This window comes from Varroa jacobsoni, unplaced genomic scaffold (genome assembly GCF_002532875.2).
Source record: "Varroa jacobsoni isolate VJ856 unplaced genomic scaffold, vjacob_1.0 contig04172, whole genome shotgun sequence".
Classification (NCBI taxonomy): domain Eukaryota; kingdom Metazoa; phylum Arthropoda; class Arachnida; order Mesostigmata; family Varroidae; genus Varroa; species Varroa jacobsoni.
This window is the reverse complement of record NW_019215180.1, coordinates 2,281-16,256: the sequence shown is the minus strand read 5'-3', so window position 1 is coordinate 16,256 and position 13,976 is coordinate 2,281. Positions and strand designations below refer to the sequence as shown.

Genomic DNA, 13,976 nt, shown 5'->3' with positions numbered 1-13,976 from the left:
CGAGCGATTATACTGTATTTATTATTACGACAGCAGATGAAGTCGCGAAAGCCAAACTGCGGTGAGTAAATGGCTACTGAATGGCCTTTGTCTTCCTCAGTCATCTTTGCTTAAGCAACCCCCGTTACCGCCTGTGCTTCTTCGCTATCTGAGGGTTTTTACTGAGTCTTCGAGGCAAAGATATGACTTTGCGAGAATTACTCTCCATTTTCCAGAGCCAGACGACCATCGTTTCTATTCATTGAAGTACATGTAGCATCGTCCTTACTCGCACGAAAGGGAACGCTGGCAAAGGCAACGACAATGCTGCTTGCCTCACTGTTTGATGTTCATCGGAAGCGATGACGCCGCATTCTTATTATGGGTTTTCAGCCGTTTGCTGTGGCTTCACTATGTCCAGTCGAATGCGATGGCGAACTGAGAGATGAAACAGCATAATGCTCTATTATAACATGGGCAGTTACGACAAAAGGGCTCGTATGGATAACCAGCACTGTTTATTACAGAAGCCTAGCTGTAGCTCCCTTGGAACATTAAAATACTTCAACTACAGTTGTAATCAGTTGTTTTTGTTAGCTCAGTGATGTCCAACTTGGTCTGTGGGTCTAAAAAAACAGTAGGTACACAGGGAACTGGCACTTATCCTCATCACACCATATGGCGAGTATGAAGCCTCCACGAAGTCAGCATGTAACGGCGCTAGCCTGTGTTTGTTTAGCTTTTTGTATGTGAGCGAATGAGTGTTCGTGTGTGTCTGTGTGGACGACTCGGCAGAGTCGTATTTATCAACGGAGTACTTTCATGTCAGTGGCGGAACTGACAATGTTACCACTACTGAAACAGCCATCAAAAATTGTCTACCAAAAACGCACACCTCAATCTAATTTTATTTACGATTGGTCTAATCTTCTTTTTATTCAGTGTCGCCTTGCTTTCCTCTCAGTTGTTTTCATTTTGTTTGAGCCGAAATAGCGGATACCTTGTGACAGGGAGTTTAACATCATTAGGTATACTATCTTCAGCTAGTTCTAATGTAATCTGAAGAAGGGACACGCTTCAGCTCCCTCCGTATTTGTATCGAGTGCTGCATGAAGAGTGGCAGACGCAGCTCTAAATCGACCTTATCTCTTCCGCGTCGCTGTCATTTCGCTGCCAATCGGACCTTGAAGCCCGTAAACCAAGCTAGTCGTACAAATCTTCAAAACGGATATGAATCAGTGGAAGTCTATGGTTTAGCAAAAGCGTTTACGTTAATTATTAACGTAGACCAATCATTTCTATACATTTCTATAGGCAGGTCAAAGACGCTCAGTGCAAGCACTAAAGTTAACTAAGGATGAATGTCGGCGTTCCTACTAGTAATAATTGTGAGGATTTTTCGCTGCTAATAACTTTTCGCTGACAGATACAGAGATATATATACTATAATGGATGTTGTCATCACCCACTTATTTGGCATATGAATGCCGCGTAATTTCAAGACGGTAATTGGGGTATAATGGGACAACTTGCCAGTTTTCCGGTTTCTCTATAAGGGATTTCTGGTACTTTTGAATTCATATGCATATCGCAATGGCATATGTATAAGAATGTAGTTTGTCCGATAAAACAGACTTGACTAGCTGCTGCTATTCATCGTATCTCTCATGTGTGTATACCTATATCGATTATGGCTACGGGAACACGAATCGACTCATATGGAACGCCGTCGATTTCCATTCACTACTTTAGGCGGCGTTGTTTTGGGCAAGCATATATATATATATATATATATATATGCATACATCGTTGTACATATAGTTCAGAATAACCATGTGGTAGTAGTTATAGCTTATTGCCTATATTATCAGCCCGTCGTGCGTTGACGTGCAGGTTCAGATGGTATGCTCGAACTAGGCCGCGTATCAGCTGTAAGAAAGTTGTAGTCGCGTGAATCTCAATGCAGATTATCTGCGAAAGGAAATAGTATGGGATCGACACTGTGGAGTGTACGCGGCAGAACGACTGATGGAGGCTCGCTCGAGTGCCAAGTGGAAACATGGAGGATGTCGTGTTCGCCTCTTCCTCGGATCATTTCTAGATCTATCTGTGTGCAATTAGTGACGTTTAACAATAGCGTTTATGTTCTAGCGTTACCTGGGCGAACAAAACAACGGACGGATAAACGATGACGATGTCTACAACGCCGAAGTCAGCACTGTAACGGCAGGGAAATATCGAGTAATCTGTTACGTTACATCCAAATTACCTACTCTATCAGGACATAAACGGTCGCGCTGGATAGTGGCTAACAAAACCATGGATGCTTAGATGCGTTGCACTGGTTCTAGCAAGTGTCAAGCGACCGTTCGATGGTAGGTGGGCCGCTCTAGCTAAATGAAGAAAAATAAAAATGGGAAATCGTCGTTATCCGTGTCTGAGAAATTAGGTAGTTATAGGCCTCATTTATTAAAAATCATAGATGTAGTCGTATATTAATTTTTTGCATCGCCCTCTCATTATATTCTCACACTATGTGTGGAAGCGAATATTCCTTTCAACGGCCGCCTTACACATTCCTAGATTATTTAATTCAATAACCTTAATAAAAGGCTGCCTTTTTCGCAAAGACTGGCACCCCCCGCAACAAGATAGAGGATCTCCTATGTAACGAGGACAAATTGTGAATGTATTACTGATAATATGTACGCTAATATTATTTCGTCAAAAGCTTAGATAATTTGCATTGCAGAAAGTCCGTACTTAAGATACTGTCGAACCCGCCAGTACAGCCGTTCGAAAGGAATAAATACCTTATTGAAGTAATTTCTAGCTGCGAAGGAAGCATTTTTCTGAACGACAGTGATTGTTGGCATCGCGTTGGACGCCAACATTTATGCTGCTTGTAGAGGACTTTTTACAGGTTCCGTCATTTACTATACAGAGATTCGAACAATCCGTTATAGAAACTATTCTGCTCCCCAAAAAAGATGGGCTCAATAGAATTTAAAAGCTCCAGTGTTCAGATGGACAATAAGTATACACATTTTGAACTACTTCAACTCTTCGTATGTAACAGGGCTCCTGAACTACTTAGTGACATTGCCTCAATGATAAATCTATATCAATCTGCAGTATATCTCTATATAGCGGCTGGGTACCGACATACCCGAGCAGCTCTGTAATACCATAATCACTTTAATTGGGACCTTAACTAACTAGTTGGCGCTCCCCGTCTTTATTCCTCATCTCAAACTTACTACAATGCTGTTTGAAGTAATTTTCTGCGCAATCAAATCTTTTTCTAGTTGCAGAGGATACACAATAAATTGACAGGCACAAGCTGCAACCGAAATGGTTCGTCACATCCAAACGGAATAGAGGCTACATCTTAGCGTTGAAAAAATCAGAAGCCGAAATTTTTTACAGAAGAAATTAACTACTTAACGTACCAGTCGGCGGGCGCGTTCTTTCTCAGTGGCGTTTCCGACCACGCCTTGGTTTACTAACAGCCAGTTGAAAACGTAGGCTTTTTTGCGTTGACCTTTGTTAGCTCCGACATTAGCGCGTTTACGCGCTTTTTCAAAGTCAGACTTTTTCTTTCGTAGAGTTGACACACACGGGGTAACTTTGATATCGCGGCAGTAATGATCTTGAGCCTTACAACTGGCCGGTTTGAGTCGACGTTTTCTCCGGGCCTCGGAACTTGCCCAGGTGGTATCGGAGTACGTTTTCGAGCCACGCGACGTCCTGGAGCCATGTCGCTTAATCAGAGCGCGTCTTGCACGCACAGCGCTAACACGGCAATACGGGGGTACGAAGCCCTGCATTCCAGGTACGCACAACGGTACAGGGTTCATCTCTACCGGCCGCTTGCCCTTCTGGCGGACCTTTTCGATCGAATATATGATTCCATCATCGCGGATGTCGATTTCGCCTGCTCGCTGTTGCGGTTGATGCAATAGCGGTTCATTGTTCGAGCCAAGCGAAAGCAGTGGCTTTTGCGAACCAGAACTATCTGACAGTGTCAGGCTGGACATTACGTTGTCGAGATAGCTCTGATCGATCATGGTACTTAAAGAAGAGCACTTGATTTGCGCATCTGGCGAAACACGCGCTGTTACCGAAAAACTATTTAGTCTTCTCATAACATCCATTGAATGGTTTATTGTCTTTTTCACACCGACAGGATTGTTCGCAGATAATGGATAGGTATCGTCAGCGCTTATTATTTTATTGTCTTTTCGCAACTCTTTTACTTCTCTAATCTCCCTTGCTGCCCTAGCCAAATCACTGAGCACGAGATCCTGCGAAATGTCGTAGAGAGCTTCTTTCTCTGGAAGCTCGTAGACCTTCTCCAGAGCAGGACCTGCGAATTTCTTCTTATTGCGAAACGGATCTCGCAGCGACGACTTCCAATCCATAGTAATGGGCCTTCCCCAAAGTTTGCCACTTGGAGGTAGCAAAATATTCCTTTCTGGTGGTTTAGTGGGCATCATTTGACGTTTTTGAACCGCAGAACTTGGCTTTAAATTAAGCTGCGGAGGAGCAGAGGTCTCATAGTCATCCGAATTTATCGATAAATAGTTATGTGATGGTGAGCTAGGTGCAGAATTCATCAAATTAACAATAGCGTCCAGTTCAGGGCTCGAAGATTGTCTAAGGGCATAGTTGCCAAGCGTTGGGTTACCAGAGGGCGGTAGTTGATTCTGACTCGAAGACAAGTTCTTTTTTGAAAGAGAGTTCCTCTGCATTGATGTTCTTGCAAACTTCGCCATAGGCCCAGTGGTAGCTGATTCTCCGGAGCTAGGTCCACTTGATAAAGACGTCATACCAGATGTCTTGGACGAGTTTGAATTCGACCCGATTGAATTGGATCCTCCTTTTTTTGGCTCGAAGAGCGCATTGTCCAGAATCATAGATTCAGTTTCTTCCGGACGTTCGTAGCTTGTATATGCACCGCTCAGCTTTTTGTCATTTTCGGATGCTGGTCCAATACATGACTGCAGTGTCCTCTTGAAAATGTATCCAAGGTGGCATCCGGTTTGAGCGTAATCATTCACATCGGTAGGCTCTGAAGGAGGCGGTTGCTTTTGAAGCTGCGAGCCTGGTACACATTCTTCGTAGACCCCATCATCTGGATCAACTACGAGAGGTTTTCGTGAACGCGGAGCATTCCGCGGAGTAGTTGCTGGCACGCATGCCGTTATCATAAAGCTCATCTTTACTGAAGTCCGTCTTACAGCGCACTCATCAGCACTACAGATACTTGCTACACATTATCCTTTCGGAGAGCTTTTCAGGCTCATACCCTAGTACTCCAACAAATCACCAATGCGGTACATTATTGGGCCACCTGTAATCTATACACTGCCGGATCTGCTTAGCCCGCGGGGTTATTACACCGGTGTTAATCCAATAGGCACTCACTAAATGATAATAATCCACGTATTAATTCACACATATGACAGACAACAACTGTACCAGCACGCACGGAACTCAGATCTGGCATGCTTAGTTCGCTGGTGGTACATCCCCATCAATCCGCGCAATATGCCCAACAAACTACCCTTGCCACTGATCCTCACCATAGGAGAGGAGAACTTCGCCTGAAAAAATTCGAAAACTCCGACGTCGACGACGGCACATGGCATAGGAATCTGCACAAATAACAACAATCGAACTGCTACTTTTCTGTAAAAGAACGGAGCAAGACCTACTAAGATAATTTTGGCCCGGGTTGTACAGTTAGGGGGCACCGTATGTTGTCCCGGTGGTTTAAATAGGTAACTCTACTGCAGTGCTGAGCAACTACGCGTATGAAGCCATGCATACTGATATCTGCGGCGATAGCTGTGACGCAAAATCGGAAATCTGCTACTGGAGTTGGCTTAGTGGTCGACTGAACCACAATATTATTACTATCAAGAGAATGACAGTAATGTCCTCTTTTACCTTTTCTGTGTAATGTTATTTGTGTTTGAGTGGATTTTTTAGCAGTATATTATAGTTCTCTCTATGGAGTTGAAAAAATAAAGAAAAAATCCTTATCGGGCTGATAGATGCGGCGATATGTACAAGAGTATAGTTCATGCAGATCGCGTATGCTACAACGTAGGTATTAATATTAAAGTGGCTTATCTGCTTCTGCTCAGTTCAGACAACTAGTAAACAAAGGCAACGGTTGCACTGAACATCTTTTTCATAAGATCTCAATAGAGAAAGTATTACTTCTAAAGTGAAACTCCATTTCGTTTTATTATAACAGCAGACGTGAAAGTTCTCTATCTGCTTGATTTACAGCCTATTTATTCACTGATGATTAGAATATCTGCTAGAGATACTTCGGACCTTGCGGATCGAATAAGGGCACGATAGGTAGGCCAATTATAGCGAATTTAATTCACTGTACAATAAAATATGGTGAATTATTCTTCTTATATATATATATATATTATTTTTTTTTAGTTTAAATATATGAATAGTAAAGTTCTGAAGAAAAGCTGTGCGAGCACTTTCTGCCGAAGCAGGCTAGCCGATCGGAGTAGTTCTTTCGTTCCTACAAAAAGCCATAAAAGACCTTCAGAATGTTTGCTCGATGACCTCTCTGCGATGTTAGAGCTTTGTGGGTTGTCGAGCAGCATTCGAGGAATGGCAAGATCAACAGTCCTCTTTAAGTTTCTTACCGTCACGAAAGTAATCTCCTATGGCGGGTTCGTCGGGTGACATAAGATTATATGCAAACAGAAGACAATGGCACTTGCAGGCCCGAGGGAACTGCGCCTGCTCGAATCACTCGATCACAATGAACCTATACAACGATTTCGACTTTGCGACACATTAACTGGCAATCCACGGGTGGGCGCCATTGATCAATGTATTTTACAAGGAGGTTTAAAAGTGGATGGCTTCTTATGTAGACAAGGCGTTCTCTACCGTTGTGGCGCAGAAAGATTACGACCCGTTCGTGAAACACCCGAGGCTTTGGTGTCTTCTAAATGTCCTTAGGGTCATCCAAATGCAGGGAAAACTATTCTGTCCCTGATGGTATGGTTTTTGTCGGACTGAGTGATTTCCGTTAGAACACGCGCGTACGTAGGCAGCTGCAGTGTGTATCAACTTGCGAGAGACGAAGAGCCACGATCGCTGAATACTACCACGGTAATTCGATGTTCAGGGCGGTGGGAGACCCGCGGAGTCGTGACAATAGGTCCACGACTCGTGCGAGGCATCTCCAGCGACTTCGAAAGCTGGTAGTTACGCTACTAACATCGGCTTGAAGGGCAATGGAATTTTGCCTAGCACGTGCCTGTAGACTATGGAAAGGCCTACAGAGCACAACATAAAACTGAGCGCTTTGGACGCAAAACAATAAGGGCCGTGGGATAAGGACACCCTGCCGGATTAGCACCGCCGACTTATAATAGGTCAAATATTATAGTTTACATATGAATAGATGCTCGTTTAGGACTATACAGACGTAGAATGAGTAGGTACGAAGTACTCGATCATGCCAGTCAACAAAAGACAAGCGAAAATATGAAAACATAATTCCGCCAGGTAACACCTGAAAGGAAATGTTTATCTAATAGAATGCTAGAACAGTATATTACATCAAAAAAGCACGTATATAGCAACATTACATCGTGTCATTACTATTATTAGAAGGGCGCGCAGAGTCTATGCTCTGTTTTATGCTGACACCATTGCACGTTCTGCTTCAGTGATATCCACTATGGTGCTATTACTTGGCCAAACTGTTCTGTGGTCTTAGGCGCCGCTTTGTTCGAAAGGGTTGTTCTTTCATCTTTGATCGATAACTCCATACAATAAAACCATTCACAACATCGTCAGATGAAATCTTTCTTGCCTTGGTTACCTATAATACTCATTTTCACAAGTTCGGACAACACTTCGTCTAAGATAATCTCATTAAGTCTGATACTTGTGAAAAACGGTACATTGTTCTTATTATTGATAATTAAAACGTTGTTGTTTTGTTTGAGAAAATTGTTGAGAACAAACGAGCATGACAGAGCCGGGTAAAAGAATCTCATATTGGTCCGAATGCCAACGCTGTTCCGTGCTGGCTGGCCAGCTGGGTCGAGAAGCGTCCATACCAAAGGAGAGTATTTACAATGACAACAAAGCGAATGAAAATGATCAATTCGATTACGACCAGTCAGGCTGCCACCTTCGTAAAGGTCCCAATTCTGGACCGTGTGTGCCGTTGCTTCAGATTTGCTTTATTTCATTTGGACTATGCAGCTATTCTAGCGGTAGTCGTAGAAAAAGGACTGTGTAAACGGTTCGCAGCAATTGCGCCCGTGCTCATCAAGGATGCGCTGGAGCCATATTACTTTACATATAAATCGAATCACTTCTAAATGTCCATTATATTATATAGTACTCATATTTCGATATACTTCGCGGTATTTTTGCCTAGTGAAGTCGATCATAGGCCTGGGATTCTTACTTTATTTATTGAGACTTCAACTTCAGCATCGATTTGGTTGTGGCCGGGAATGATATATGTGTATTTTTTTTAGTTTTCCACAGTCGCAGATTTCTAAACAAGGTGTGGCATCGTGTTTTTTTTTCTTAGAAGTACACATTACAAGGCATCGCCAGCAGCCAACAACATAGGCTTGGTCGGTGTGGCCAGATGGCAGTAAAGGATGGTATAGGGAAAGAGGTCCTTGTAAATCAGCCGGATTGTATCGATTTATTGCGTCCACGGACGGTTCCTGTCGTGACTCTTGTTTATACTGCATTAACTTGCAATCGAAATTACTTATCACACCAAAAACAGAAAAAACAGATAAATTTTAATAGCCTAATATTTGCTTGAGTCTTTTCTTGTCAACACGATAGGTAAGTTTATTGTTGTTGTTGTTGGCAGGGGAAAACTGGATTTTGAAGAACTTTGATAGTAGCTAGCTTACGTAGGTACAGCGGTCACAGGCCCTTTTTTAGATTAGCTCACATCTACGGGCAGTGCAGTGATATAGAAACTAACCTTTATATTGCTTAAATACTACAGCCACCAACATCAGTTGTAGGTGTTGGATTTTAAGACCCAAACTACAGACTACGTTCAACTTTTGAGCGCATGCGATAAGTAACAAAGAAGTTACACAAGGCTACGATATATACTTGCGACAGTCTGCTCAAGACGTTATTTGATTTAAGGGGAAGCCCATAAAACCAATAGATCTCACTATCCAAGGCAGAGAGCCAAAATGCGACATATAATGAACTATAAGACGCATCCTGTTTGTAAAATTCTCACACATGGCGTACTTTAAGGAATTAACATCACTGAAGACTTTTCCATATTTTCAAATGAATACCGCAATCTTCCTTTTCTAGGGACTATAAAAATTTCCTTTTTTAGCATTCATCAATAGACAGCCTTTCTCGGCAAGCATATTCATTGTGATAAGAGTGCAGCTGTGCCTTGGTACGTGCTAAGAAAACTCTAAGAGGCAGGCTGTATTTATCGAATAGATCAGCGAATCGATCCCGCGCAGGAAACAGGAAGGCCATTCGCGCCCTTTGTGTATTAATTTACTCAGTTGGAAATAAAGAACCTACAGTTTAGAACATTTTCGAAATGCAGACTCTTTATACTTCAGTTCCGGCAGGTTTCGGGTGACCTACGCGTGAACTATCTTTGCCTCAATCGAAGCTATTTCTGTACTTAACAAACAAATTTCCCTTTGAATGAATAAGTAAATAGACAGATAATCTATCTCGGGCTCGCTGGACCTATAATAAAATATCTAGATTGGAACAAACTGAATTCACCAATAGACACGATACTTTTTAAAAGTTTTTCGGAACAGTTGCTACCTTGTGCCGAGTTTGACTCACGCTGAGAACTTGGACGCAATTAGTGCCTTAGTGCAATGGACTTCGATATGGAATTGAAGCTCCCTGAGGAGCAGAGTATCTCACGAGATAATACCTATTGTATCTGAACACTGTGCATCTAGTTCGTTTGCCTTGGTTGCGCATACAGCGTATTGCGATGATATGAAATTATATTATATCTACAAACTGACAACTAAAGGATACTAATTTTCTCCAAACATTGTGTTACTTGTTGACTTGCCTGTGCCTACTGTTAAGCGGTCTTATGTGACTGAGCTGAAGACGTAGTTAGATACACATTCATAACTTCCAAAGTCAAGGCTTTGTTTTTGTGAATTCTGACGAAAGATTCCCCCTGCGACGTATTAGAAGAGATAGATATGGCCATTATTTTTAGCTGAGGATCACGATGCTTTGTTATTAGCAGGGAATGATGGCTATACTTCAGTCAGACGTTAAACACACGTATAATATACGGTCAAAGTACTATAGGGAGTTCGTCTACAATAGTCGTAATTTTCGATTATGGCTAAGTACGTTCAACCAGTTGTTATAATCCTTAGGTCTCTATCTAGAAATGAGTTGTTTCTATCAAGCTATATGCAAAAATTACGTGGTTAACTTGTTATTAATTAACCGAGTTAATTAATTTAATAATAATAGTAGATTAATTAACCAAAATTATCCGAGACATAAGTCGCTGCTTTTACATAAAGCTCCAAACAGGTCCTTTTCTCGTATGCGTCAATAAAGAAAGTTATAGTACATTATTCATTTCTATATCGTTCGTCTATCCGTAAGCCAGCACTAGCAGCGGTTCAGTGAAGAAGTCAACTATGACCTTCCGGTGATGATGACGAACGGATAAGAAATCACAAATTTTGCTATTGTCGATAGTAACTTGAAGTTATCTATTATAACTGTATAGTTTAGATGTCATTACGAGTATATGTGTCCACATAGTCAACATGATCGCCATTATATTATCCGGATCGGCAGTTAGCGATTACAGTCATTTCCTTCTAATACGGCTGGCGTTCTTGCTTACGTTAGCAATGCCAATTGTTTGATATCTTTATATAAAATCGATGCTCAACACGCTGACTGACCGCCAATGTTCGACGGTCTACGCATTGTTGGATGTCGACTAAAGTCGATAACATTAGTTGCGTTGTTTAAAAGTAGAAAACGGCATCAACATCAGCAGTTGTCAGCGAGACACCATCGAAGCCATCAATGAAGACGTATTCTATCATCGCGAAGTCGGACGCTGGCTATAGTCGTTCTAGCGGAGACGCCGCCTGTGTCCCCCGCCACTCGCCTTACACCCCCTGCCTTCAGTCGTTGTCGTTGGTGAGCCGTTACGGCTTTCGTTGTTTCTCCGTCCCAGCTTAGTCAATGTCGCGAGCAACTTTACACGAGCGTCTTGATTTTGTCTTCCTTTTCGATTTAAATCACTGATTCGAACCTTTTCCAACTGTCACAAATACGTCTCGTTTTTGTCGCCATCGTCTATTGTGACGTCTATTCAGCTGAACACCGTCGCCTCCATCCGATACATACTAAATGTATACATAAGGGAAAAATAGCCGCAGCGCACAAAGCTTCTGGCAACAAAAGCAATGCGATATTTGTAGATAAATGAAACGTACATGAAGGAGTAAGCTGGATATATTTCATCATCGCCAGCCAAGCTGACCAGGTTTACTAAAGAGAAATGTAATAATGATTTCTCAAAACAGAAATGTACTATGAATTCGTCTCTTAAATTTAGGAATAACTTTTTAATAGGAGCTGTGAGTCAAGCAACATTGATACACTGAAATACGTTACGTACAAAAAATCCAACAGACTCACATTTTGGGCCAATCGCAGCTCAAAGGTCCCAAAAATCGAAGGGTCTAAAGAGGCCAAAAGGTGGCCAAAAAAAAAAAAACTATTGGACTATAGGACGACCCAGTTAAACATAGCTAAAGTTTTCTCAAAAACATGCCACTACTCTGCATCGACATGCCAGGACCATCAGAAACGAGCTCATTGATAAGTTTTTGAGCACCTTCAATCTAATTAATCCATATTGTGACGGTTCCACTTCGGCTGTAGAAATCTTAATTGTACTACTCCAACGTCGCATGGAGGCTAGTAACAACGTCCACCGTTGATCTTGGGCAATCAAAGAAATGAGTTTCAGTAGAAATTCGTGCAGAGTGATGACACTGGACACTAGCCGAACATTCCGAACGTATGGTCTATATATATATATGAAAAGCAACCATATCATAATGTTAGTATTGGCCGTTTCTGCTACTTCAATCTGTTGCGCCACGCTAATCATCACGCCATCAGCGATTTCAATGAGGTATAGCCTCATAGTGAAACCCGACAGCTGTCTAAGAATGCACGTGGTTATGGCCGTCTACAGATGTGTAAACCAGCACCTAGTTACACCTCAAGAATCCTTTCGCGAGATAGTAAGGCGAGGTGCGCAGAAGATGGCGTTAGTTAAACCTGCCTCCGTAACTCAGCAGTAATGGTATCTACAGGCTGTCGTTACATTGGGCCATTCTTAACCATGCGCAAGTGTATCACAGATCATCGCTGACAAATCGATGTGTTTGCCTATACCAGATAGACCGCGAAACGATGTAGCATATAATGATTAGCGAGGAAAAATGGAAAAGATCGACGAAGACTGAGTCCGCGGATGTTTAGTGGTCAAAAGAGATAAATATGCGAGTGCCTATTTAGCAGACAATTTGGCATTGGGTGAAAGTGTAAATGATCGAATTGATGGTAAAGGCAGTGCTGGTGGTAGCATTGATATCAATGGCTGGCTGCCGAAAAGATCTGGCTAATTGCTTTGTTGATCAGCAGCCATGTAGCTACTTCAGTAACTAAAGAGCAATTAAAAGATGCGACCCAGACAGAACTGTCTAGAAACTGAGGCGGCAGGAAGGCGGTAGAGCGTCCAGCTTACGTTTGACTCCTGCTGATTTGTGTTCACATCGCTGCATGCGTCGTGTTATAGAAACTATCCGCTTTTAACGATACGGGTTCGCCATTGTTTATTGACCAATATCGTCCTCCAACGTCCAACGTGTCCTCGTGTCACGACTGCAGACAGTCGCTATTTGTCTTCGCCAACGTACATCTACATTCAGATCCGTGCAAACGGGACTTCCAGGGGTAATGTCATTATACAGAAATCTGTTGAGCAAGAATTTCAATCGCATAATTCTAATGGTCGTTAAGTTAGGTCGTTTAACGGGGTCTCAAGAAAGACATTGAGACGCAGGCTTTTCAAAACAATGAGAGAGCTTCTGATGTTATCTGTTAAGTTGAAAAACAATGTTTTTAAGAGCGCAAATTGGGGGGTGCCGGCGAAAGAGGATCTAAGACTTTTTCGTACATGCTAAATAATTTTTTGTTCTCGGAACTATAAGTGAAATTGTTTGTTTCCTTAGAGCCCTACGATGTCATGAGAGATATAGAGAATCGCCATTGCTAAAGTATGTATGCTTTCTCTTTTATTCGTATACAGCATTATAATTATTAACAATAACTTACAGATGCTGCTGCTGCTGTCATGCATCGAAGGATAAGAGGGACTAAACAAACAATTGAATTATAGTATGGGGCAAAGAGAAAGGGCGCTAGGAGGAGCGGGTCTATAGATGATAAGTGCAGTCAACCAGTAGCGTTTAACTACGCTTTGTCTCAAGGACGATTTAAAGAATCCGATGGGGTGACAGTTGTAAAAAGCCGCCAACGCGCGTAGTAACGTCGAAGGACGTGTAGCTTTGCCATGATCGGCTATGCTGATGATGGCAACGATGATTTTTGAAACGCAACCAGATATATACGTATATATAATTTATCTATGCTTCAGATGCTGTTGAACTCTATAGCACATTTCAGCTTTAGTCTTTGTCAACTCCGCGTTATCCGTTACAGGAAGGCAGGCACGCAAGCAGTGCGGCACGTCAGCGGACGTTTGCCTAGAACATGCACAAGTGACGTGACCTGATGTCGGCGTAAATGTGATTATTCAATTGTATACCATGCAACTATAGCTGGCTAAATGCAGAGCGTGGGAGACAGGCACCGTCCAGTTGCGTAAA

The 13,976-nt window shown here is 42.3% G+C and overlaps 1 protein-coding gene across 1 annotated transcript; it reads right to left on the bottom strand.

The window, feature by feature from the left end:
* Positions 1-3,430: 3,430 nt before the first annotated feature.
* Positions 3,431-5,482, bottom strand: LOC111272992 (uncharacterized; the record flags this gene model as incomplete). The annotated part of the gene is given in 1 exon segment (XM_022854673.2): positions 3,431-5,482. A coding segment is annotated over 1 exon segment (1,771 nt), but the record flags the coding sequence as incomplete, so codon positions are not given.
* Positions 5,483-13,976: the final 8,494 nt, after the last annotated feature.